This window comes from Danio rerio, chromosome 5 (genome assembly GCF_052040795.2).
Source record: "Danio rerio strain M-AB ecotype USA chromosome 5, GRCz13ab, whole genome shotgun sequence".
Lineage (NCBI taxonomy): Eukaryota > Metazoa > Chordata > Actinopteri > Cypriniformes > Danionidae > Danio > Danio rerio.
This window is the reverse complement of record NC_141025.1, coordinates 542501-570000: the sequence shown is the minus strand read 5'-3', so window position 1 is coordinate 570000 and position 27500 is coordinate 542501. Positions and strand designations below refer to the sequence as shown.

Here is a 27500-nt window from a genome sequence, read left to right as displayed (position 1 = left end):
AACATGCGTGCAGGTGTGTTGAGGCAAGCTGGAGCTGAAATCTGCAGGACACCGGCCCTCCAGGACTGTTTGGGCATCCCTGATCTAAACAGTCTCTGGGTCAGTGTGTGTGAAGATTCTGAACATCTTCTTGGACACTTGTAATGCTTCCAGACAGTTTGCTGCAATGTAAAGTGCACATGTGTTGAGGGAGTTCAGTATGATGTGATTTACCCTCTGTGTGTGATCTGATTGGACAGGAATCACAGCACTGACTTCTCTAATCCCCATAGACAAGAAATAATCCAGTAGTGCTGCAGGATGAAGGACAGCAGTGGAGTAACAGCACAGACACTGCACTAAACATGTGCTCAAGGGAAAGTAAAAGTCCACATTATTACAACTACTGAGTAAAGAACAATTCCTGAGAAAAACTACTCGATTACACTAACTGGAGTATTTGTTGTTAGTAACTTTACACCACTGATGACAACACACAGCAACAACCAAAACACCCACAACATAATTAAACGCATAACCCAAAACGTTAAACACCTAGAACAACACACAATACCAACACCCACAACAACACCCAGAACCCCCTCTCCCTGATGTGACTCTGGTGTTTTGAGCAGGAGATGAGCTCCAGAGTGTGTCTGAGAGGTCTGAGACTAAGTTTATTTATTTTTTTAATCAGTGTTCGAGTGTTTCTCCATCAGGATGTGGAGTTACTGCTGCGCCACAGCTCTACCTGCTGGACACACACACACACACAGGAGCCTCCTCATCCGCTGAATCCGCATTTCTCTGCTTTGACTCCTCGTGTTCTGCACTGAACCGGTGTGTGAGATCTCTGTGGATCTGAACTCGTCCACATTCACTGAACTGACTCCAGATCTGCACTGATTCTGCTCCAGATCATCTCTTACTGAAGCACTCATGCAGAATAACATCACTGCTGTGAGTACGCTCTGAATCTGACCCTGGTCATCATGTCTGAAGTGTTGCTCTGCTTTATGTTCTCTCTTCTTCATCTGTTAATCTGCTCTGACACACACTGTGCACCCGCGACAGGAACAACTCAGGTGAACTGAATCACTCGAATAAAGCCATGGAGAATTCTCAGACTGATGAAGAACAACCTTCACTTCATCAGTACACCCTGTTCCTCGTATCCTTCACAATGGGATGTGTTAGAGTCTCCTGAACCGTGTGTGTGTGTGTGTGTGTGTGTGTGTGTGTGTGTGTGTGTGTGTGTATGTGTGTGTGTATGTGTGTGTATGTGTGCGTGTGTGTGCGTGTGTGTGTGTGTGTATGTGTGCGTGTGTGTGCGTGTGTGTGTGTGTGTGTGTGTGTGTGTGTGTGTGCGCGTGTGTGTGTGTGTGTTTGAGCTGACAGTACTGTTAAAGCTGCAGGTCAGTCACTCTGGGTAATGAGCAGAAGCTGCAGGTCAGCGTAATCACTGTTCTGCGGGTTTAATCCAGCGGGCGGCTGCAGAATTAGAGTGTTTCTGCGCTCTGTAATCTGAGATTGGGGCTGAGGGCAGTATATATGCGGCAGCTCCTGTCGTTATCTGCTCAGTCTGCATCATCAAACGCCCCGCTGGCCTCCTGACCATCTGCTGGCCCTCTGAAGGTCCGTCCGCTGGGCTCCTGCGTGTCCGTCTTCTGAGCTCTTCAATGTCCTCTGGGCTCCTGTGGTTCCGTTGGGCTCCCGAGGGCCTATCTGCCAGGCTTCAGAGGGTCCACTAGGCTCTCAAGGGTCTGTCTGCTGTTCTCCCGAGAGCCCATCTGCTGGTCACCTGTGTCCCCTGGGCTCCTAAGGGCCTGTCTGCTGGTCTCTTCAGTGTCTTCTGCGTGTGCCCTGGGCTCCTGAGGGCCAATCCGTTGGACTCTTGCGTGTCTCGTGGGCTCGTGAGGGCCGTCCGCTGCTCTGAGCTCCAGCATGGGGGAGGAGAAGGGCTCCCCGGGCCCCCCGCTGTGTGTGCAGTTGTTCTCGGCGGTGGCTCTGGTGTGTTTCGGCCTGTACTGCATCATTAAAGGCGTCTCCTTCGGCCTCTTCAACTGGTGGTACATTCTGGGGGCCGCGTGTCTCCTGGCCACTGCGTTCGCTGCGTTCCGTGTGTACGAGGTGTGTGTGGTGATGGCCGGGCAGGACACGGCACGCCCAGAGCCCTGACCTTAACCCTGCAGGACCCGCAGACACACACACAGATGATGAAGAGTGTGTGCAGAGCTCATCATCAGACGTCACTGTGTAACGAAGCTGTGTAGAGATGAAGACGGGAGGCAGAGGAACTGTTTAATGTGTTCAACATCAGTGTTCGTATTGTAAAACACACATGGCGGGGAGATGGAGATGGAGATGCAGCTTAATGCAGCGCTGCTTGTGCATTCTGAGCAGAGATAACGTGAACTAAGCCGCTGCTTAGGATTCCGCCGCCACTAGGGGGCCTACAACACGCTAGAGATCTTTATCGACAGTGCTTTAGTGCTTAAATATTGATACGTTTTTATTGAAAAAAGAAAAAATCATCATTTTATTAAAGTTGAAAGAGACGTTGTGTGAGACGTTCAATTCTGCGAGACCAACCGGTCACAACAACAACAACAACGCAAATCTGCGCACAGACCTTGGCTTCTTTAACCGCCTCATTAGGATTGATAGAAATAAACTAATCTAACGCTTCTCTTTAGATGCAGGAAAATGACGGGAAGAGACGAGCACAACAGCATATTTAGCATTGCTTTAAGTGCTGATGATGATGTTCAGGACATGATCTAGTGGCACATTTACTGATTAGAGGCAATTGCAGATTGATAAAATGTCGACTTCTTATATTCAATATTTTATGTTTTCCTGGTTTTACAGACCGGCTTTTTTATATAGTCTAAAACACATTTTACTGAACTGCAATCATGTCTGACATATGTTGCACACTGGCAATATTTTTCCTGAGACATGTTTATAAAGTTATTCCCTAGCTGAATTGATCTAATATGAGCTCTGGACCATGCATCTCAAAAATATAAGTACTTATTTATATATATACACTGCAAAACTGCTTTTCTTAGATTTTATTTGTCTCGTTTCTAGTCAAAATATCTAAAAGTTCTTAAATCAAGAAGCATTTTCTAGACGAGCTAAACATATTGTCTTATTTACAGAAATAATCTGCCAAAATGAAGTGAGATTTTCCTTAAATCAAGCAAAACAATCTCATCACAAATCAAAAAACAAGATTATTTTGCTTCCCCCATTGGCAGATTATTTTGCTTGATTTAAGGAAAATCTCACTTCATTTTGGCAGATTATTTCTGTAAATGAGGCAATATGTTTTGCTTGTCTAGAAAATGCTTCTTGATTTATGAATTTGTAGATGATTGGAATACAAACAAGACAAAAAAATCTACGTAAGAAAAGCATTTTTTGCAGTGAGTGTGTACATATACATATATATAAGCCTTAATGTAAGAAAGAGGGAAGGAGAATGAAGGGAATACTGAAGTTTGTGTTTGGGTATTAACATTAATGCAGTTGCATCCCTTTTTCAAATGTTTTTTTATGAATATTGTTTAAATATTTACGTGATATGATTTGCTTATGGATGTCATTATTCATGTCTTTGCATTCTATAATGTTACTTCTTGTTGTTGTTTTTTTAGTGAGCTCTGAGTGAGTTCAGAATGTATATTTTATTAATTGTATTTTATTGCATTAATTTTCAGTAATGCATTTCACTTTTGGTTAAGTGTTGTATTTATTTGCTTTTGGAACTTATAAAAAACATTGTAAAAACTCAATCTAGACTCTTGTATAGAATCTGTTTGCTATCCGCTTGTTAAGTGTGACGTCACGCGAAGCGGCTTCCGGGTCCAAGCGCTCTATTCAACTGAATGGGGAGACTCATGAAATGGTCATAATAAACGTTTACAAAGCGATTTAAGGCTTTTGAAAATCACGATGGCAGTATATATGTCCATGCCTAATATCCGATGGCCAGAAAGTGATTAATTTTTTTATAAATTGTTAAATTTTTGGTATTTGTTTTCAGCAAGCCCAGAGATTGTTGTGTACACTATGACTTTATATAAAATTAACTTTAATGTGTGATAGGAATAAAACATGATCATAAACAAATGATTTCTCCACTCAAATGAATGGCGGCTTGGACCCGGAAACAGCATACATACATCACAAACACGTCATCACTTAACAAGCGGATATTAATATTGTATGTTTTAAACACTCTAGAATAGTGTCAAACTGTGGTACACAGGCTTCCTTCTAGTGTTACGTGGAGGAATTGCTGAATCAATAAAGTAAAAGAATGAACACACTTATAACCCTGACGCGTACGATAACACCAAAGTGATTAGTGAATTGATTTTAATAGGCTAAACCTTTCATTTTATTCTAACTTTTCTAATGTTTGTTGTGTGTTCTATCATTTGAGGTTGTTTTCCTCCCCATGTCTATTACGGTTGTTGGGGGCGTATGCTGTATTTTTATATCCCAATGTTGGCAGGTATAGTTTAATCACCTGCTTCTCTAACACGAAGCCTACTCTAAGGTGCAGTAAGCAGATCTAATTTCTGATTTAAATACGTAAATCCAATTCATGTATTTAAAATACAAGTTAATGTTATCAAAGATATACAAATAAGTCATATATGCGTGCAACATATGTCTAAAAATGTATCAGAATGAGTTATATGCTGACATACGGTATAGCCTGCATTTATGAGGTCCCAGAAGCACTTGCAGGTGTTGATGAATAGGCTACTATATGATGATACTTTACATTTAAGTACAGCAGTTTACTTTTTACTTTGTAAGTACAGTGTCATTCTTAATTAACTTTAAAAGCTCATTTTCATTTAAACGTTGTGTTTTATTTATCTTTTTTACCTGTAAGCACTGTACAGTGTTATAGCTCAAGTGGCTGACAATAATAAATATTCATGACAATAAGAATTAATCTGCCATGTTTGTAAATGTGTAGCTGCTCAATTAGACCTGCTATGTATTTCAATACCAGTCATCATGGTGGTATTGGAGAGACTCTTTTTTTTCTGAGGTGGTACTTGGTGGAAAAAGTTTGAGAACCGCTGCTCTAGAAGGATGAAGAGTGGGAATCACTGATTCCTTCAATAAAGATAGGTTAATTGTTCATGTTTGAAGCTGCTAGTTGACAGATGCAGTGCTGTTACAGAGAGGTCGGACTTTACTGTTCTGCTTCATTGATTGTATTTAATAAGCAACATGATCATTGCGGGCTGGTTTGCATTGGCAATTGCTACAGGGTAGCGCTCCTTTAAAATGAATGCGGGACCAATGTACAGTGGAGGACTGTGGGCATCCAAAGCCAGAGATATACACATACACACATTTCAAGAGTTCCCACTTAGATATGCTTGGCACTTATAGCAGGTTTGGCATGCTGTCCCGGGAGAGAACCCTGAGCTCGGAGATATTTGAGCCCAGGGCTCCCGCCCGGTCTAGAAGCATATCAGGAGAACCGAGATCAGGTAGGTCTCGATCGCTCCCCCTTTAGAAGGGGAGAAAAAGGAGGAGATGGGGTGGAAGGGGGGATTCTTCCAAAATGAAGATAGTGCAATGAGGAGAAAGTGATCAATTTATACTAAGCTAGGATCATTCTGATTGGATTATTACTGATTACGGATGAGTGGCCAGCGGTGCACAATCATATCACGTGCTCCTCTCGAAATTAGTTTATGAAACTTCACTTCAAGAGTTCCCACTTAGATATGCTTGGCACTTATAGCAGGTTTGGCATGCTGTCCCGGGAGAGAACCCTGAGCTCGGAGATATTTGAGCCCAGGGCTCCCGCCCGGTCTAGAAGCATATCAGGAGAACCGAGATCAGGTAGGTCTCGATCGCTCCCCAAAAAATGCCTCTAGCTCGGGACAGCAGCCGAGTATTTCAAAGAATTTCCCCCAAAAAGCTAGAAAGTTTTTACTATATCCGGCTGCTGGATATAGTAATTAAGAAATGAAGAAAGAGTAGGGGGCTCCAGTTGGAGCAAAGTTTGAAACTGACTTCAGTGGAAGCCAGAGCGGGGGAGGGGGTTGGGTGGAGACTAGTGAAGGGGGGCCATAAGGGGTGGGCGGGGTTGGCTCATTAAGAGTCAAAAATGCTCGAGGAACACTCCAAACGGAGATAGAGCAGGGAAGTGGCAGCGCTATATATATAAATATATATGTATATATGAGAGAGTATATAAATATATATATATATATATATATATATATAATGGGATAATCTAAGGCCTGGAGGGGGTGATCAGGAGACTTCTGAGTCAGAATGGGCGCTGCGGGAGTTGGGTGCAGCAATTTTTTATTTTGCCATCTCTAGCAGAAATCGTGAAGTGTGATTTGGGCGGTGGAGATTTCTGCTAGAGGGTGAGTGGCAAGTTTGGCCAGACTCTTGCTGGAGTCGATGCTCGTGGAACACTCCGACTGGAGATGGAGCAGGGAGTGACAGCGCTCTATATAAATATATATCTATAAATGAAAGTCCATAGATATACATATATAATGAGTTTCAGTGGCCTGGGGGGGGCAGTGACTGACCCCTGCAGGGGTCGGCGCCCAGGGAACAGGGCAAGCTGGCCTACTCTAGCAGGAGTCTGGGAAAGGGGATTTGGACAGTGAAGGACTCTTGTTAGAGGGTGACGGGATAAGTTAGGTGCTCGAGGAACACTCCGTTAGGAGATGGAGCGGGGGAGTGACAGCGCTATTATAAATATATATCTATGTACAGGTGTATATAGATATATATATATAAATAAAGATTGCTAAGGCCTGGAAGGGACGGTGAGACGACCCCTGCGGGGGTCGTAGCTCGGGGTAACACTTCTGCGGAAGTCAGAGCTTTAGGGGGGGCGGGGTCCGGCAGGAGTCGGGAAATGGGAGGGGGCTGTGAAGACTCCAGCGGAAACGGCCAGGGTGGCGGGGTGACGGGGGGCTTGGATGAAACTCCAATTACCTATGTGGCTGGGGGAGGAAACTGAGTGTTACTCAGGCTAGAAGGAAGAAAAAGAAGAAGGTGGCTGGGTCACACCCTCGCCCTTGAGTGGATGTGGGATTATGGCTGACAAGAGCCATCTGGGCTTCTTTGGGGGGCCAGTGGCTAGGACGCATGTCTTGAAGGCATCAGGTGACCACCTTTCTAGGATCTGGATTTGTTGCTGCCCTTTGTACTTCTGTGATGGCTGCACATATTCTGAAACATAGTATACAGGAATAAGAGAAGTAATTCAACACCTTTAATACTTTTCCCACACATTTAAAGACCTTATCACCATTTTCAATCAAAAAAGCTGGCGAGATTTATCTTACGGAATATTTACTAAAAATGTAACAAATGAATCCAACTAAACATTCGAATACAGACACATGTATATTAAAATCTAGCCGATTCGACAGGTTGTCACCTATAGAGCTGCAGACTGATAGTGTTGCAGTAAACAAGCGGCAAGCTGTCAAACCTTAGTAGAATTTTACTGATTACGTAACTACCTAGTATCCTGATATTCACGGCTTGAATACAGTCAAACTTTAGCAAACGATGATACCTTGTACAACAATAAATGTATTACCTTGTAAAGGAATCTAAGACTTTCTAATACTTTAAGCCCTCAAACTCCTCTATATTGACTTATCAGCCCCCAACACCTTATGATACTCCGGAGACACCCTGTGTAAGAGTGACTGGGATTTGATCTGGGGGAAACCTGTGGAGCAAAGAACTGCTATAAGCATCTCTTAAATAAGAATCGTGTGACAGGGCAGTTGTGTCATCTATAAATGGGAAGAAGACGGGCGGGGGGGGGGGGGGGGGGGGGGGGGGTTGGTGCAGAAGAAGAATGAGGCTCGGCGGAGCGACTTTGCTATAGCGGAAGTACAAATGATAGTCAGCATTGGAGCATTATGAGTGCTAAATATTGTCAATAGTGCTATGAAGACTATATGGGGGGGGGGGGGACATGTGAATATGATATCAAGGGTGTGGGCTGTATAGGCAGAAAGTATCTTTGCGAAAAGTGTTAATGCATTAGGATTGGATGAAGAGTGTGATGGGTTGGATTAGGGCAGTTTCAGGAGCTGGCAGTCTTGAACTCTAAAATGGAAAACAAGAGAGAATTAGAAATGAAATCTTAGCAACATGGCACATGTACAGCAGACATGATTAATTGTATTGGCTGATATTCGTGGGAGGAGTCTTCATAAGTGTATGGATGATTGTGAATGAAGCGCCTTTGTTAATGCATGTTCCAATACTTAATGTCACAATGTGCCAGGGTTGTAGAAGTGGGCATTTGTCCTCCTGCAGGGTGGTAATTAGAAGGAGAACTGAGCGTATGGGGCATTTCTATGCTGGAAGTCCAGGAAACCTCTTGGAGAGCTGGTGAGATGATGATGGAGATGAGTTTAAACCCCTTACTGATATAGAAGTTTTTAAACTCGAATGTATTTAACAAAAAGTATAAGTATGAAAAGCTACTCCATGGCCAGAAATGTCCTCCTCTTGTTTGTTGCAGTCGAGCAGGAAATTGTTTTCTTACTGTCATTATAAACTGACTGACATTCAGGTGTATTGATATGAGAGTCACAATTGGCGTGATACAGAAGGGTTACTGCTTGATGTGTGGTTGTCTATCACTTGCTGGGTAATACTCATTTCAGAATTTTTTTTTTTTTTTTTTTTTTTTTTTTTAAATATATGTATATATAATTATTAATAAAATGTAAATATATCAACTGCCTACATCAAACTTAAAAATGATGTTGCCACTTAATAGGAACTGTGTGAATGTAATGTTTATCATGGCTTTACTCCATCCATGATAAGTAACATGTCTGTAATCTCAACATGATTATTTGGCCAGAATCAAAGTCTCTGCACGCAGTCCATTCATGAATTTGTCGGGAGAGAAGGCGGGACCGTCTCCAGTTTTGGAAAGGTCATTGGATGGTGATACTTCCCCTTTAAGCTATTGGCTCCTTGGAGTCACGGTCAAGAGTTCTGAGTGCAAATGCCGGCGGCCATTTTGTAGATCAGATCGCTACAATGTTTATGCGTGAAAGTTTGGCTCCACTCTCACCAGCAGCTGGTTTGGATATCAGTGCACCTTTTCATGGATGTATATCGACGAATGAAGGTGTTATGGAATAATGTTTATGGATTAGATTGCCTGGTCATTTGCCTTCGAACTATTTCAGCTGTCAGAATGTTATGGATCTGCTGACCAGCGGGAGGCTGAGAGGTGAGTTCTTCATTTAAAGCGTTCTATTCACGCTGATCTCGCCAGACTTCCCTTTAAAGCATGCACGTTACCGAAAGTGGACCGTTAACGTTAGGAGATCTGTGAGTTCGGCTTCTCTCCGGTGGCTTGAATCGCCGGCGTCATAAGTTTAGACGAAGTTGTGGCTTGTGTAGTGAAGGGCAGATGAAGTAGAAGATGGAAGAGTTGATATGCCGGCTTCTTGCGGGGATTCTGGCTCGATTGCTGGCGAGGCAGCTGCTGGAGTTTTGGGGAGAGCGGGGTTCTGGTTGGAGAAGTTGTTGTTGTTGATTGTTTGTTTGTTCTTCCATGCCAGAAGGTTGAATGATGCTGAAGCGTAGTTTAAATGCTGGAGCGTTTGTAGCGGGAAGCATTCTTCCAAAATGAAGATAGTGCAATGAGGAGAAAGTGATCCATTTATACTAAGCTAGGATCATTCTGATTGGATTATTACTGATTACGGATGAGTGGCCAGCGGTGCACAATCATATCACGTGCTCCTCTCGAAATTAGTTTATGAAACTTCACATATCTGTGATCAAGAGTTTTTCTGGATGTTAGTATGTAATTTTTTTTTCTAATTACGAAAATTATAATTTGACATCACTTTTCTACATTGATGGATCAGTGACCACACGGGCATTCCTGACTAAAAGCTTGTGTTTGTGTGTACAGAAATGTTTTATTCACCCTCCATGGTAAATTTGATCTAATCATGTCCTGAAACACAGCTCCTCTCCTGCTTTCACTCCTCATACTGACGGAGGGAGCGATTCGTTTGTGAATGAATCTCTGTTATGAACGACTCTTTCACTAACGTTAGCCGACATTAATACCAGTTTCTGGCAGCGCAGCATCTCGTTGTCATATTTCTTCTGCATTGTTTGCTGATTTTATTCAACAAAACTAGCATAAGCCGAGTGTTTAGTGCGAGTTAAGCTTCTTTGTCTTATGGTGAATGCAGTAAGTGACTATTATCATCAATAACGTTACCTGATTAGCACAAAAGTTCAGAACATACAAAAACAGAAAAAAAAACTTAATATTTCCTATGAAATGTTCTGCCTTTGTGCTTTGTTTTCTTTGTTTGCTCGTTACTACACCCGTAGACAGCGCTAAAGTCCAGCATCTTCATGTAATAACACTGTCTTGACTAGTGCGGTTGAATGACATTTGTCCTGGGAGCACTGTACCAATGTGGCGGCGCTATTGACGCATGCTCAGGGTCCCTTTGCGATATCTAGTGTATATATCTATGGCGCTGAACTAGCAGGAAATCTCGCGATAGCGTGGTTGCTTAGCAACTCTGAGGCGAGTGTTTGGTGATTCTATGCTCTTTGGCTAAACCTGAAGCTGTGCTCACCGTCAACACACCGTGTTTCCAGCGCAGTCGCAGGTAAGCCAGCGCGGGTTATTGTGTGTTCATCAGGTGTGCTCGTGTGGTTAGTTTGAGCAGATCAGGAGGATAACCGCTGTACTGCTAGCTGATGCTAATGCTAACGCTAGCGGTTCGCTGCGGCTGCTCTGCGGGTTTCCCTCAAGAGTTCTTCAAGAGAGGAAGAACTTTATTCATTATTCTTTATTCGTTATTCTTTTGAACTCAACAGCTTCAACATCTGTTTACACGAGGCTCAGTCTCCGTGTTCTGCGCGTGGAGCTCAGTGTCCTCATAATCGAGGTGTAACTGGATTTACAGTCGCTCTTCTTCTTAATGAACGCCTCATTCAGCTGACACAAGCTCAGAGAAGCGTTATAGCTCATTATAAGCAGAGGAGTCACATGATCAGCCGAGGACTCGGTGTACAACAGTGTTCAGTCAGTCAAACAGTGCTGGTGCTGCTCTGGAGGCAGAGCCGAGACTCAAAGCAGCGGTAAACAACACACACACACACACGATCAGATGCGGGAATAACACACACACACACACACACAGTAGAGCTGCACGATTCTGGCTAAAATGAGAATTGCGATTTTTTTGCCTAAAATAAAGATCAGGATTTTCTCGCGATTCTGTAGATGTGAATGAAGGTTAATATGAGTGCGCTATCATTATTGTTAATCTCAAACATGGTTAAACAGCAGTAGGCTTTGTGTAGCTGTACTGTTAAAATGCTGATTGTTGTATAATGTTAGTCTAGGAGTGGTGGACTTGAACAGACTTTAGATGTGTCCTGGTCACTAATGCTGATGATAATTCTGAAGTTGAATTATTGTGTTTGAGACATATGCTTACAATCTGTCGTTTTCTGCTTAAAATCTGTCACTGACGTGATTTTCGTGAATGCAGAACACTGGGTGGGTTTTTGCATTAGCCGGGTTTTGGATGCTGTTTGGGCTGGAGTCAGTCAGCTACATCTGCAACACTGTGCGCGCTCTCGGTTTCATTGTCATGGCTAAGAGCGGTTCACTTCCCGCGCGGCTCCCAAACCATCACTCTCTGCCACAAACTGATGTTATTCACAACTTCATTAACTTGCCTGTAATTCCCAGCATATGCAGGTTCTGTTCACTACAGTAGGCTTCATTCAGAGGCGCGCGCGCCCCCGGCCTTCTGTGGTAACAGCACACAGCCAGCAGCTCACATCACGTGTGATTTTGCGGTCGCAAATACATTACATGAAGACAGACATGACATTTATGAGGTGAATTGTATCTTATAAATACAGCATGTGACTCTTTCATTTGGGGGTGTCCGCGTTGCTGAACAACGCATGTAAAACAGTGTGAAGATTCGCGCAGCCGCCTTTTCTTCTCTCCTGAACTTGAAAATATGATTGACAGAATCGAGATCGAGATATTTACGATTAATTGTGCAGCTCTAACACACGGTAAGCTCCAGCTCAGTGTCCTCTGACACACTGATATCCTCATTCACAGAGACACTGTTCCCTCATCACTGCAGTTCAGGCCTCCTCACGTCCATGATGTGCGGTATAGACCTCACACCCGACATGAAGGCTTTGTAGAAAGGGTTACGACACTGTGTGTGTGTGTGTGTGTGTGTGTGTGTGTGTGAGGCGCATTAATATGATCTGCTGGTTATCTTTAATCTGCTGATTTTCTGTCAGTGATGTCGGGTCAGCGGCCGGCGAGTCGCGGCTCATTCGGACCTGGAGCTGGAAGACCACAGACCGCCAGCAGAGTGGGCACAGCGGTGAGTGTGTGTGTGTGTGTGTGTGTGTGTGTGAATAATAAGATATGTTGAATAATTATGAAGGTAAATCTGTTGCGTAACTCGAGAGCTTGCAAATGTAAATGTGAGCACTTGTGATAATAATATTTGTATGTGTAGGTTGAAATGTACACTTACAGCTCTGATGTGAACAGCTGCATCCCTCGATTTGCACACACACACAACAATCCACACACTTGTGTTTTAAATTGGAAGTTGCAGATTAATAGTTGTGTATTTGTAAAATGTCATTTACAAATACAAAATGACAGACACACGTGTGCACGGCAAATTTGATTGCATCTTATCTCTACAACCACAGGTCAGCACTCACAACCTCTCAGTTTCGTCAGTACAACTACAAATCTCCCGCGCTCTGACTTTTGCTACACATCTCCCGCGATCTCTGTAGCAGAACTCATCTGTGCACTTGCAGATGCAGAGGCGTGAGCAGCGCGGGGCGGGAGAGGGGCGGGGCAGGTGTAAAGCTGTTTGATTGGCTGATGCCTGACCAATGAACAATGCCAGCAGCCAACAGGACTGAGGTGCAAAATAATCATTTCCCACGATTATTTTATTATTTAGGGCTTATTTAAACTCTTTTCTGAAGAGATTCTTGTTAAAAATCATAAATTCTGTGGAAATGTACATACCAGTAAAAGAGCAGCAAAGCCAGTTTATTGGCTAGAGCCAGCCAATGAGATGGGGCGTTTCTGTTTGTCAGGACTCAGGGCAGCTCACGTTGTTGGAGGCCTCGAGCAATCAGAGGGTAAGTTATGATTTTTTAATAATTATCTATATGTTCAATACTGTTAGCTAAGCTAAGGACTGTGCTAGGTGCTTCTCTAGTTTGTTTTTTTATATAAGAAACAGTTATGAGTTATGTAGGAGTTGCTTTCTATCATGTTATATCGTTCTAAAGATACAATTCAACCCACGTGAAATAAGTTGTAATAGTATTTGTAGTAAATAATATTACGTTTTTGAACCATACTAACTATAGTAAACTGTATTATACTGTATATACTGCAGTATCTACAACTTTGTTAATGAATGCAACAGCACACTGTAGTATTAACTAGCATGAACTTTAATAAATTGAAGTATATTTACACACACATTAATAGCAATTAAAAATAACACTAGGCGTTTCAGTTTCTCACTGATTATACTGGTTTTTGTTATAATAACCTGCATCACGGCTATCTATCTATCTATTTACATGTTTGTGTACAGTGTGTCCTTTATATCACTTTTTTAATTATGAACGTTACTAACTATAGGTTATTTCACAGTTTCCTGTAAGGATGGAGTGACAGGAGAGATCAGCATGTTTCAAGTCGATGAGGAACTCAGAGAAGCTGCATAGCTTGAATAGGATGTTATTTATGCTAAAGATGACATGATGATCCAGCTCATCTACAAACACTTCAAAATGATTCAGATCATTCAAGAGGAAGCCGACCATTTGTTTTCTCTTTTTACCTGCCAAGATGACTACAGATTTGAACAAAACACACACTCACCAACACACAACTTTTATTTTGATAATTGTTTAATGTAGTATTTTTACACTTTACTGTAAAGTAGGGCTGTCAAACTTAGTTCCTGGAGGGCCGTAACCCTGCACGTTTTTAGTTTCAACCCTGCTTCAACACACTTAAGTGAAAGTTTCAAACAAACCTGAAGGACTCAGTTAGTTTGATCAGGTATTTTTAATTAGGGTTAGAACTAAACTTTGCAAAGCTGCAGCCCTCCAGGAACTGAGTTTGACACCTGTGCTGTAAGTGAAATGTTTAACATTAATTTGTGAAATAAAATTTACAGTGCAAATAAGTGCAGTGCAAATGTCTAGTTACTTGTATTGAAATATTTCAGGGTTTTTCCTTGTTCATAATGAGATGGAGGTGGTAAATCCAACTTCATCATTACCCATCAAATGTTATCTCCTCTTTAATCCTTTGCTCAAACCTTTAGTAATGGGCAAAAAGCAAGCCATTGTGTAAAGCTGGTTGATGCTCGCTGTAATAGAGAGAGATGATGACTGTTCAGCTTATGTTGCTTAACCCTGCAGATGAGATGCTCAAAGTGGACCCTCAGCCGAGCGATGGACACTGTCTCCCTCACCTAGTTGCTCTTCCTTTAAACACACATATCATGTTGAAGGATGCAAGTTGTGGACCTAAATCAGATGTAATGGATGTAGATGTATAAATCAGAAAGAAATGAAACTGCTTTAAAATGTATTAGGTTTTACATATAAATATGTGTTCTTAACAGATTTGTTTCAACTTGATATTTGCATAATAAATGACATTAGAATGTTTAGTTTTAAACAGATAGCTATATTTCAATCTTATCAAATTTAAGCTATATATATATATATATATATATATATATATATATATATATATATATATATATATATATATATATATATACTTCAATTTATTAAAGTTCATGCTAGTTAATATTACAGTGTGCTGTTGCATTCATTAACAAAGTTGTAGATACTGCAGTATATACAGTATAATACAGTTTACTATAGTTAGTATGGTTCAAAAACGTAATATTATTTACTATAAATACTATTACAACTTATTTCATGTGGGTTGAATTGTATCTTTAGAACGATATAACATGATAGAAAGCAACTCCTACATAACTCATAACTGTTTCTTATATAAAAAAACAAACTAGAGAAGCACCTAGCACAGTCCTTAGCTTAGCTAACAGTATTGAACATATAGATAATTATTAAAAAATCATAACTTACCCTCTGATTGCTCGAGGCCTCCAACAACGTGAGCTGCCCTGAGTCCTGACAAACAGAAACGCCCCATCTCATTGGCTGGCTCTAGCCAATAAACTGGCTTTGCTGCTCTTTTACTGGTATGTACATTTCCACAGAATTTATGATTTTTAACAAGAATCTCTTCAGAAAAGAGTTTAAATAAACCCTAAATAATAAAATAATCGTGGGAAATGATTCTTTTGCACCTCAGTCCTGTTGGCTGCTGGCATTGTTCATTGGTCAGGCATCAGCCAATCAAACAGCTTTACACCTGCCCCGCCCCTCTCCCGCCCCGCGCTGCTCACGCCTCTGCATCTGCAAGTGCACAGATGAGTTCTGCTACAGAGATCGCGGGAGATGTGTAGCAAAAGTCAGAGCGCGGGAGATTTGTAGTTGTACTGACGAAACTGAGAGGTTGTGAGTGCCGACCTGTGGTTGTAGAGATAAGATGCAATCAAATTTGCCGTGCACACGTGTGTCTGTCATTTTGTATTTGTAAATGACATTTTACAAATACACAACTATTAATCTGCAACTTCCAATTTAAAACACAAGTGTGTGGATTGTTGTGTGTGTGTGCAAATCGAGGGATGCAGCTGTTCACATCAGAGCTGTAAGTGTACATTTCAACCTACACATACAAATATTATTATCACAAGTGCTCACATTTACATTTGCAAGCTCTCGAGTTACGCAACAGATTTACCTTCATAAATAATAATATAATATTTTGAATATTAATGTGATATTGAATAATATGATGTATTGTTGATATTTTATGTAATTATTAATATAAATATAATCTTTTTTATTATTATTTATTATTTTTTTTACTACCACTATTTACTGTGTGTACAGTTTTTTTTTTTGTTTAAATATACATGTATGTTACATTTTATGTAAGCTTGATAACTGCATTGGCATTACATTTATAACATTTGTCTTGCCAATAAAGCAATTATTGAATTGAATTGTGTGTGTTTGTCTGACTCTGTGTAGTGTTCTGTCTGACTCTCTCTGTGTGTGTGTGTGTGTGTTAGATGGCCCCAGGGACGGCCCGTCCGGGCACTAGAGGAGCACATCTGGCCACTCCTGGAGTTCTGTCAGCTCAGATTAAAGTGGCGGATCGTCCGGTGACACAGCAGGGCCTGAGCGGAATGAAGACGGGCATCAAAGGTGAACACACACACACACACACACACACACACTGAACTTTGTTTCTAAGATTTATTCATCAGATTTCTGTGACGGTTAACAAGCAAAAGTAAAAGAGACAATAACAGTACAAATAGAAGAAACAAATATATACAACAGTACAATATTGAGTAGTGGTGGGCGAAGTCAGGCTGCATGAAACACTGAAACAGCTTCAGCAAAGAACAGTTGAGCAAATTGAGGCATTAAACCCCACTTTTTATGCGTTGTCCTTCAAGTAATTTAGTACAGTGGTTTAGGTGTCAGACTGCTATGCGGGGATAGTGGGTTCGAATCCAGGCTGATACTGCTGTTTTGAAATGCTTTAATACCAGTTGGTAATGCTTTGCTCTTGTAATGTTTTGTTTCAACATTGTTCTGATATCCGAATAAACACTTTGTGAATAAATTTGTCTTGTTTTGGTCTTAAAACAGGGTTGTTGCTGGATCAGACACTGTGGCCTGAAGTTATCAAGAATTATTTATATTATTCATTTAATTTCCCGTTTATGGCATTTCACTAATGTCTACCCAAACCCTAAACCCAACCATACTGTAAAAATATTGATTATTGTTTTACAGTGTTATAAAAATGATGCTAAATTGATGGCGTAACTGCAGCTGTATCCTATTTAGGCTACACCATAAAACAGAAACATGATTAAAATACACAAAACCATGATTTCGGAGTATTTGTACAAATCGGGATTCAAACCCAAAACGTCATTCGAAGGATAGTAACAGCGTGTACTCGCTCAGTCCACTAGGCCATATGAAACAGGGATTTCCCCTGACCTTGGCAGTCAAATGCAGATTCGCCAGGTCTCTAAGCTGATCGATGCTTTGAATCGCTTTAGTCACGTGACCAGGTGTTTCTAAACACTTTAGTCACGTGACTTGGGTGTTTGGATCATGCTTCGGTGCAGTGTTTCAAAACACTTCGGGATCTCGACACTGTGTCCAAACATCAGTTTCACGTCAGCCATCCCTAACATTGAGTAAACAGACAGCATTAATTTTACAAATGAAGAATATTACGGGTGAGAGCTGAGGTGCAGCATGGTGTATTGGGCACAATAAATAATCATAATTAAAGAAAAAAGTAAAAAAAAACATATTAAAAGGGAGAGAAAAGGGAAAATATATGAAACTGAATAGGCCGGGTGGGTTGTGGGGGGGGGCACGTTCTTCACACTTGGAGTTTCATGTCGCTTGTGCTATATCAGCTCTGGTACTCTTCTGGACGGTACAGACAACCTTTCATTCTACAGTCACTGCTTCAACTTTCTGAGATGTGACATGCTGCGAGAGTGACCGCCTACTGTCAGCACATTTCTGTGGCGTTTATCACAGTTTGGGTCAATATCAGGGAACATGTTTACACTTACACCAGGAGACTCTGTGGGCTACTGTGCATGACGAGCACATACAGATGATGAATGGACCTTGTGTAAAATCGTCGACCAGATGTCTTCCCAGCCCGAGTACAACACAAACGCTCAGAGGCGGAGGAGTGGACATGAGCGAGGTGTTGCAAATCTCAGAGATGTCTCCAGTTAGACCAGCATTATTATTAGAGATGGTCTTGATCAGGCCAGAGGGTGGTACCGCAGCGGCTGGAAAGTGTTTACGGGTGATATCCCGAATCTGAAATGATCTGAAAGGTTGTGGCTTTGGTAGACTCGACACTTGAGTTGTTCAAATGGTGCAGAACTATTATCAGAGTAGAGGTCTTTAATATAAGCCAGAAGCCTGATCATTAGATGAGGGAGGACAGCGAGGGTTATCGTGCAGTGCAGTGACGTCTGAGCTGAACCCAGAATTTACCTATAATGCCTATACAGCCTACGGTAATGGTGAAACCGGCATGGGTCAGCACGAAAGAGAAGGGAGTGAGGGAGCAGCACATGAAGGCCCATTTCAGATTGTCAGAATGTTGTGGGGCTGCTGTACTGCAGGTATTATTAGAGATTATAGATACTATTTTAGTGTTTTTTATAAAGCATGATGGTAAAACACGAGCGCGGTTATGAATGTAATAAAACATGAGCTTGTTTGTTGTACAAATTCATAATAATGACAAAAAAACCTAATAAATGGATCTCCTTACTTCCGGGTGCAGCCATACTGCCGTTGTGGCTGGTGTATTCTGGGAAATAACAATAATAATAATTCCTTACATTTATATAGCGCTTTTCTGGGCACTCAAAGCGCTTTACACAGTGGGGGGAATCTCCTCATCCACCACCAGTGTGCAGCATCTACCTGGATAACACGACGGCAGCCATTTTGCACCAGACCGCACACCACACAGCAGCTGATTGGTGGAGAGGAGACAGAGATAAAGCCAATTGAATATGGGGAGGGTTAGGAGGCCATGATAGACAGAGGCCAGTAGGCAGATTTGGCCAGGATGCCGGGGTTAAACCCCTACTCTTTTTTCGAAGGACATCCTGGGATTATTAATGACCACAGAGAGTCAGGACCTCGGTTTAACATCTCATCCGAAAGACGGCGCTCACTGAGCAGTATAGCGTCCCCGTCACTATACTGGGGCATTAGGACCCACACAGACCACAGGTTGGGCGCCCCCTGCTGTCCTCACTAACACCACTTCTGGCAGCAACCCAGCTTTCCCATGTGGTCTCCCATCCAGATACTGACCGGGCGCAGCCCTGCTTAGCTTCAGTGGGCAACCATGTGAGAGTTGCAGAGAGCGAGCTGCTGAAATGTTGTTACCCTTTGGTTTCAAGTGTGCTCCTGAAAAATCTCAGTTGAAGGAGATACCCCTTCTACCCCTTCCCCTTAGCCCTACACCAGGGGTCACCAATCTCGGTCCGGGAGGTCTGGTGTCCTTGCAGGGTTTAGCTCTAACTTGCCTCAACACACCTGCCTGGGTGTTTCAAGTATACCTAGTGAAGCTGCGTTCACACTGAGCTTTTCCTCCCATAGACTTCCATATATACGCACGTCAATGTGTGAGACCGGAAACGCAGGGTCATGTGTCAAGTTTCTCAGGTTGCTGCGGTGCAAAGTTCAAGCTTGGTGAACTCTGACCTGCGAAATCGCATCACTTGACTGTGTAAGACCAATCGAGGATCAGAACATGACCTCTCTGTACAGAAATGTAAAACATGGAGCAATCGCTCGCTTATAATAATGTCTAATAAGCTTGTTTAATCCTGCCCCTTTTCACAGCTCCGTATGAATTTCACACACATAAACTCTAGTGTGACCGCAGCTTAAGACCTTGATTAGCTTGTTCAGGTGTGTTTGATTAGGGTCGGAGCTAAACTCCGACACCGCAGGGCACTGGACCTCCAGGAACAAGTTTGGTGACCCCTGCCCTACGCCTTCAAGATAAAGAGAATTGGGATGGAGATTGGGTAAGGGGAAGGGCTTAGGGCCTACTCACACTCACACATGTCATCCGTACCGTGCACAGGCCCGTTTCCCGGATCGTTTGAGAAGTGTGAGTGCGCTTAATCAGGCTTAGGCACGGTTCACCTGGCCGGCTCTGGCCCGGTTGGAAGAGGTGGGCCTGAGCGCAGTTTATTTCACACCAAAGCCCGAAACTGAAAGCGAGACGTGACTTTAAGGGACTGTTTGATATGGATTTATTAATCATTCTAACTGTTCAGTGAACGCAAACTGCCGTAGTTTATTAAAGACACAAACTCCTCACAGCACGGCAGCTGCACCTTCAGCAGACCTCCTCATTCCTGCAGCACGAGGGCTTCATGATTGTTTATGAGCGCCAAAAGTGGCGGATCTGTACGTCGAAATATCTGACTGCGTGTCCCCGCATCCCTAAGGACTGTTTGGTGAAATATGTGACTGCATGTCACTGCATATCAAACCACTGACACGATATAACTAGAGAAATCTCCACTGTGCTGAGCGAGAGCGCTTCTCACTGAACAGCGCAGCAGTGATGACGTAAGCGTGCCCAGGCCTGATTGTAGTGTGAGTGTGGGCCGTCGGGGGAGACGGGAGGGGGGAACTAGCGTGCTTTGGCCAGGTTCGAGGCAACTGTACATAGTGCGAGTATGGCCTAAGAGGGAGAATTGGGATTGGGCGACGCTTTGTCAATCCCTAACCAAGCAGGAGGTTCATCATTAGAAAGGCACCAGAGCAGCAAGTGTCGGATATCTGCAGACCAGTAATAAACCAGGAGGTTTGCTAATGCTCATCCACACAGCTCCTCATGTTTCTGTAATACGCCTTTTCAAAATCCAGGAGTTTCCCCATTGCAGAATAAATGAGGGAATAAAGAAATGTCTGGCATAAAGATGTGTCTGCTCTGTGGAGAGATGGAGAGCTGTGGGCAGCGAGATCACTCACTCTGTGCTTGACTCTTGCAGGACCCCAGAGGCAGATCCTGGACAAGTCTTATTATCTGGGCTTATTAAGGTGTGTATGTGTTCTGCCTATAACAGTGTGTGTGTGTGTGTGTGTCTCCTGGATGTGATGCGCTGGTAAATGTGCTGTGATTTACTTCAGGAGTAAAATAAACGAGCTGACGATGGAGTCCAGCAGACTGCAGAAGGACATCGACACCTTCAACCAGGAGAACTCCGTCTACCTGTCTTATGAGAAGAGGTGCACTCATCCCACACACCTGCAGACACACACACACACACACACACACACACACACACACACACACACACACACACACACATGACTGATCAGTAACACACACCACTGCAGAGTTACTAGACACGCACACACATGATTGATCAATGACACACATACACACACAATACTTACACATCTGATAAGTGCTGTTCTGAGGTCTAATTACTGTGTGTGTGTGTGTGTGTGTCTGTTTCTGTGTGTGTGTGTGTGTCTGTTTCTGTGTGTGTGTGTGCATGAGTAGAGCAGAAGTCCTCGCTGGTGAAATTAAGGATCTTCAGGGTCAGCTGGCGGATTATAATACGGTACGCTGATCTACAGCACACAGAGCAAACCCTTCTGCTTAGGGTTGGGTGCCATTATAGCACCAGTACCTTTGTAACCGGTATGTACTGGATCAAATCAGCATATGAGTTTCGGTGCCTAATTTTGGTGCCACTGCTGCTGCGACACGGACGTAAGAAGCATTAAGCGGTGCATCTAAGGCCCACACAGGTACGCGTGGTCACACAATCTCTAAACCTTTCACTCTGACCAACTCTGAGGAATACAGACAGGCGATGTCAGGCGTTTGTTCCTGTTGCTTAGGGAACGGACGCACGCAACACACGCAGTACAGCGCATTCGGTGAACGAGAGCGACTCTCGTCAGATCTACACGCGTCATCACGTTCATCAGATTTGCTTAAACTAAGCGTTCTGAAGCGGATTTTACAAGCAAGCATTCACACAGCACCGTGCGCACGTGTTCCCTGTCAGTGACGGAGCTGCGCGCATTAGCCTAGTTCCCCGCATTCGACAGAGGTGGACGCCCAAATTGACACAGGTAATAGCGATCTTAACACTTTAATATAGGAAGTGCTCGGCTATGCGGAGACCGTTATTAATCAGGAATCTAGTGCACATAGTTTCACGTTAGGAAATGCAGTCTTGAATTTACAGTCGGCAAGTGCCAATGAACAGATGCGAGACACTGATCAAGTGTAGTGTTCAGTCACGCTCATGTCAGTCATATTCAAGCATTTATTCACACAAGTTTAGTTTTGCCTTCATTCATTTTGATTTCCGTCTTCAACACATGATTGAGCTACGGAAGTTGAAATAAATAGTCAAATGATTTTGTAACAGATTTGTGGTGTAATTCAGAAATATACAGTAAATGTTCTTAAGGAGGCTAATAATACTGACCTTATTTTTATTTCAATTAAAAGCAGCTTTTATTCATGAAATAAACAATAAATAGAACTTATTATGACTCCAGAATCATTGTTTTTTTAGGAAACACCGTAAAAATTTTCAGAAACATGATTGTAAAGCAATGGGAGGGCAAAATAAATTGACCACAGCAGTAGGCCTGTCTGTTAAAGTGAACAGGTGCAGCGATGTGCCTTGATGTACGTGAATGTTAGAAATGTGTTCTCCTACACCAGTACAACTTGTCCAATAAACGAACATGGAAGATTATTTTGAGTTTAAGTTATTTAATTATCTTGTTTATGAAGACAGCAGACTGATGCAAGAAAGAAGTATGTATTAATGTCATTCAAATATATACAATATGAACTGATGTTTACTTTAAACTCTAATTATATTCTTCTAGTAAACTTAAAAAAAAAAGATTTTGTCAAATGAAAGATTTCTCTAGAGTCATCCACCTTAATTGTGTGGCTTAAAAGTATCGGTTCAGGCACTGTTTTGGCACCGGCACCGTTTTAAAAGTATCGAGTTAGCACCGGTATCAAAATAAACCCAAACGACACCCAAACCTACTTCTGCCAGACATAGAAGTGTGTGTGTGTGTGTGTGTGTGTGTGTGTGTGTGTGTGTGTGTGTGTGTGTGTGTTTCTGCAGTTGGTGGACAAGCTGAACACTAACACTGAGATGGAGGAAGTGGTGAATGACATCATCATGGTGAGCAAATCATCACTGGACACTTCCTGTTCAGCGTCCTGCCATTCTGCTGATGTTCTGCATGTGTGTGTGTGTGTGTGTGTGTGTCTGTGTGTGTGTGTGTGTTTTCTCCAGCTGAAGGCGCAGAACGACAGAGAAGCTCAGAGTATAGACGTGATCTTCACACAGAGACGACAGTAGGTGCTCTGCAGAGTTTCTCCACTAGAGGGCAACAGACACACACACACACACACACACACACACACTCTCTCTCTCTTAAAGGCACAGTTCAACAAATAATACAATTTTACTCTAGTTTCAAACCTTTGAGTTTCCTTCTGCTGTTGAACACTAAGGGAGATATCTTGAAGAATGCTGAAGCCGGTAATTTGAACAGTTGCATGTTCCAGCATTCTTCAAATCGTCTCCTTTAGTGTTAGGCTTAGGTTAAAGGTTTAAACTACACTGTAAAATCACCCTTCATGCTGTCCTGACACACATGGATTACACTTCCTCAGTTGTTTTTACAGATTTAAGTAGATCGAACATTAAACAAGTAAACTGTCCAAAAAGAGTTGTGAATTCAGAATTAATGAAGAATTGTGTTGACGGAGCTCAGTTTAAATAGTAATGTGAGCAGGCAGCAGACATGATGAGTGCAGTAGAGGCGGAGTGAATGATGAGGAAATGTGTGTGTGAACGACCCTTAAGTCTGCATGAACAATCCTTACTCTGTTCACATTGTGACGCAGTTCCTATAGAAACGGGACATTAAATGAGCAAACAGTGGGCGTGGCTTGTTTTTTCTACTGCAGGCTGATTGGTTGTGGTAAAGTAGGTGTGTCAGATCTGGCACTGTCAGCTGACTACATCAGTAGGGCTACTTTTGATCTCATGGGGACTTTAAACCTGTTTAGCATGCCATGATCTGCTGTAATATAGAGATCTGTGTATCACTGTAGATAAAGTCCAAATATCAGCACCGGTGAGCCCATAGAGAAGCGGTCTGAGGATGGGAGTGAGGGTCTGTGAAGGCGAGCGAGCACTAGACACACACACACACACACAGAGCCCAGGAGAGAGAAGCAGCACACACACATCACTTAAATATAGAAGAGCACTCACCTGCTGTGTGTTCACAGTCCAGCAGACCACACACACACACACACAGCTCCGATATCTTCATCTTCTGGATGGGTTATGTATTATTCATCGTCACTGCTCAACATGTTTTACCGTGGATAAGAGAGTAATTGTGCTGTGAGGCGTCAGTGATGATGGTCTGACAGGAGCAGTGGAGGATCAGGGCTGTTCTCCTGCCGTAGAGGAGCTGCACCACCTGATGTGCTCTTCAGCAGGATAACACACCCTCCACGCTCTCAGCGTCTCCTGCACGGCTTTATTGACCATCATTAGTGCTGTGTTCATCATTTTCTTTCATGGTTTTGCTCATTGTTGGCTCTTTCCTGTGTGTGTCAGGAAAGAGGATCTGATCCGGGCCGTGGAGGAGCAGGTGGTGCAGCAGAAGCGAGCGGCTCAGGACATCATACAGAAGATGAGTGAGGACAAGCAGAAGCAGTACAGAGAGATGAAGAGCAGCAATGAGGAGCTGCTGCAGGTCTCACTCCACACACACACACACACACACACACACACAAGTGAGGCAGGTCAGCACACCTCAGGTGTCCTCCACAGGTGTGCTGTCCTGCTCTTCTGCTGACTGCATCTATATCAGTTTCTGTGCTCTGCTCTGCTTCAGGAGCTGGAGACGCATCAGGAGGAGCTGGACACACTGATGAGCAGGAGAGAGATGCTGGAGGCGGTCAGAACACACACACACACACACACACACATACACACACATTATGACAAGCTGTTTTCGACCTATTTTCAATTGTTGATCTCAGTATTACATTTTAACTAGTAACACCATTAACTCCTGATATCAGCAATGATGCCACCATAGCAGAAATACAATTGCTGATATCAAGAATTGATTTCTTACTAGTGAACATTTAAATTTTACACAGCAGAGATAGATTTCCTGCTAGTGCCAGCTTCTGTTCTTGATATCAGTTGTCAGATGGACACAGTGGAAATGTCTATTCTTGATACAACAGTTGAATCATTGCTGGTAAAAACTGTAATATTTGATATCAAGAATATACGTGTATCACTAGTGGAAACCTGCTAAATGTGGAAAAAGGTTTAGAATCTGGGAGACGATCTGGCGAGTAAAGTAAAGGGTTATATCGTCAACATAAAGAGAGGTTTCATGACTCGTGTCTTCGATTCTTGTTGGAACAGTCATGGGATCTTGCCTTATTTGCTCTTTCTCTATAACCTTCAGCACAGGCTATAAGATAGAGGTGATAGAGGACAGCCCTGTCGAGATCCTCTGCTCACAGGAAGAGTTAGAGATGATCTGCCCTGTTTGAACCACGGCCTGAAAGCAGATATATAAAGTTTTATCATCTGAATGAAGTTAGAGTCAAAGCCAAATACTTTAATTAATAATAATAATTAATAATAATACTTTAATTTTTAATTAAAAATACTTTAAGTAACTCCATTCAGGCCTATCAAAAGCTTTTTCAGCGTCTAAGCTGAGGGATGTCAGATGTCTCAAAAGTAGAGAAAACATGAAGAAGACATCGGACATTGTCAGAGGCCTGTCTACCTTTTCTAAAAGCTGTCTGATCTACATTAACAGGGTTTCTGCACATTTTTTAACAGGAAATTTAACACCTTTTAAGACCTTTTTAAGTCCTCTAAAATGAAAATTTAAGACTTTACCTGAACAAAAAAAAACAGGAAAGTGTTCAGTGTGTCAACACAGATTGATGCGGTGAAGCATTAGCGTGGCACAACTCGCCAGAGCCATGCTCAAGACAGGTCAAAGGGACGCAAAAACTTTTATGCCGAGTGCTGATTGACCTTACAACCCTGACAACAGGGCACCGGTCTCGTCAGTCGACCAACGTCTAAAGTGCAAGTGTAAGTCTCCGTTGCTGCGTTCACGGACTCATCGAACATTATGATGAAAGCGCCCTTGTTTGCTCGTGAAATTAGTTTCTTCTTTTGGTATGGGGCAACACCAAATCGTGCTAAATATACTGTTTTGTCTCTTCCACATTGTACTCGCGCACTCTGAGTCAGGGAACATTGCTGAACATGCTTATGGGCAAAGTACTTGCCTGCGACTACACATGCTTTTTGTGCTTCTCTGCTTTCATGTGTGAATCGAGCGCTTTGCGGCCCATTGTCCCCAGTTTTATCGTCTTTTTAGATAGAGCACACCTCCCTTCATGATTACTGCCTGTTTTTTTTGCCACCCCCGATACTTTTCGTCCTCCAACCAATTGTCATCAAACAAACATTTGCCCATGCTTGCGATTTCGCAAAATGCCGTGGTGGCGAAGTATCAACGCAACGCATTCATCAATCACTTACTCGTATGTATACACCCATGAAGTGCTGCCCCCAAATGTTGCTCTGGTCAAATAGCGGTTAAAAAAATAAATAAAAAAGACGAGTCGGACATGAAATTGAAGATCTCCTTATGAAAACATTACAGAATTCAAGACATTTTCAGACCGTAAAAATTGAAAATTTTATTTAAGACATTTCAAGACTTTTTAAATACCCGCGGGCACCCTGCATTAATCAATTCTCCAATCAGTGGTTTCCTTTTTATTTTATGTCAAAAGCAGTTTCCTACTGTAGATTCTCTTCTGCTTGAGTAATATGCATCGCTAAAAGCTTAATTCAGGCATATTAAAATGCTATTTTCTCCATATTAAGATCAACAATCTGCATTACTGTTATCAGAAACTGAACTGCTGATATCAAGAATCAGTAAAGATGTCAATCCCTGATATCAAGAGCTTTCACCATGTTAATCCTGATATCTGCGTTTATATTTCAGCATGATACACGTGTATTTCTGATATCAACGATTAGGGCAGGAATTTAGGACATCTAGAACGACTAATTTCACACTCATCATATCAGAAGTTAACAACACACACTCACTATGAAGATTAATATTGAATAAATAAATGTGTGTGTGTGTGTGTGTACAGGATCTCCTGCACTCTCAGGCTAAGCAGGCTGCCGTGTCTCTGCATGAGCAGCTTCTGGATCTGGAGAACCGGAGAGCGAGTCTGCAGGCGGAGGACAGGAGTCTGGGCTCACCACAGCACGAGAGAGAGCGCCTCCTCACTACGGTCAGCACACACACACACACACACACACACACATACACACACACACACACACACACACACACACACTGAGTTCCGCTCCTCTGACTCCAGCTTTGCTCTTTTGCTGATCTCAGGTGAAGGAGAATAACCAGGAGATCGCCAGCATGGAGAGACAGTGAGTGCTCTCACCCTGCAGCTGTACACACACACACACACACACACACACACACAACGGACCGATCGGCACTGTCAGGGGCAGTTACCCAGCTGATGGAGGAGAAACACCAACAGCCAATCAGAATCCAGAACTGGTTGT

At 42.7% G+C, this 27500-nt stretch overlaps 1 protein-coding gene and 1 long non-coding RNA gene across 6 annotated transcripts in view; both read left to right on the top strand.

The window, feature by feature from the left end:
* Positions 1-4956, top strand: part of LOC147843756 (uncharacterized) — a 7552-nt gene extending 2596 nt beyond the window's left edge. The window contains exons 3-5 of the long non-coding RNA XR_015490903.1: positions 677-939; positions 1054-3090; positions 3330-4956. This is a non-coding gene — a long non-coding RNA (uncharacterized LOC147843756). The remainder of the gene's footprint in view (positions 1-676; positions 940-1053; positions 3091-3329) is intronic.
* Positions 4957-9064: 4108 nt separating this feature from the next.
* Positions 9065-27500, top strand: part of ift74 (intraflagellar transport 74) — a 29682-nt gene continuing 11246 nt past the window's right edge. Inside the window, exons 1-12 of one of the 5 annotated variants that reach the window (XM_087251651.1) lie at positions 9065-9271; positions 12358-12443; positions 16296-16431; positions 20814-20862; positions 20953-21051; positions 21332-21392; positions 22938-22997; positions 23112-23173; positions 24456-24594; positions 24736-24798; positions 27062-27205; positions 27319-27359. In XM_087251651.1, the coding sequence (XP_087107777.1) occupies positions 9241-9271; positions 12358-12443; positions 16296-16431; positions 20814-20862; positions 20953-21051; positions 21332-21392; positions 22938-22997; positions 23112-23173; positions 24456-24594; positions 24736-24798; positions 27062-27205; positions 27319-27359 (971 nt within the window). In that variant the 5' untranslated portion in view covers positions 9065-9240. 5 annotated transcript variants of the gene reach the window in all.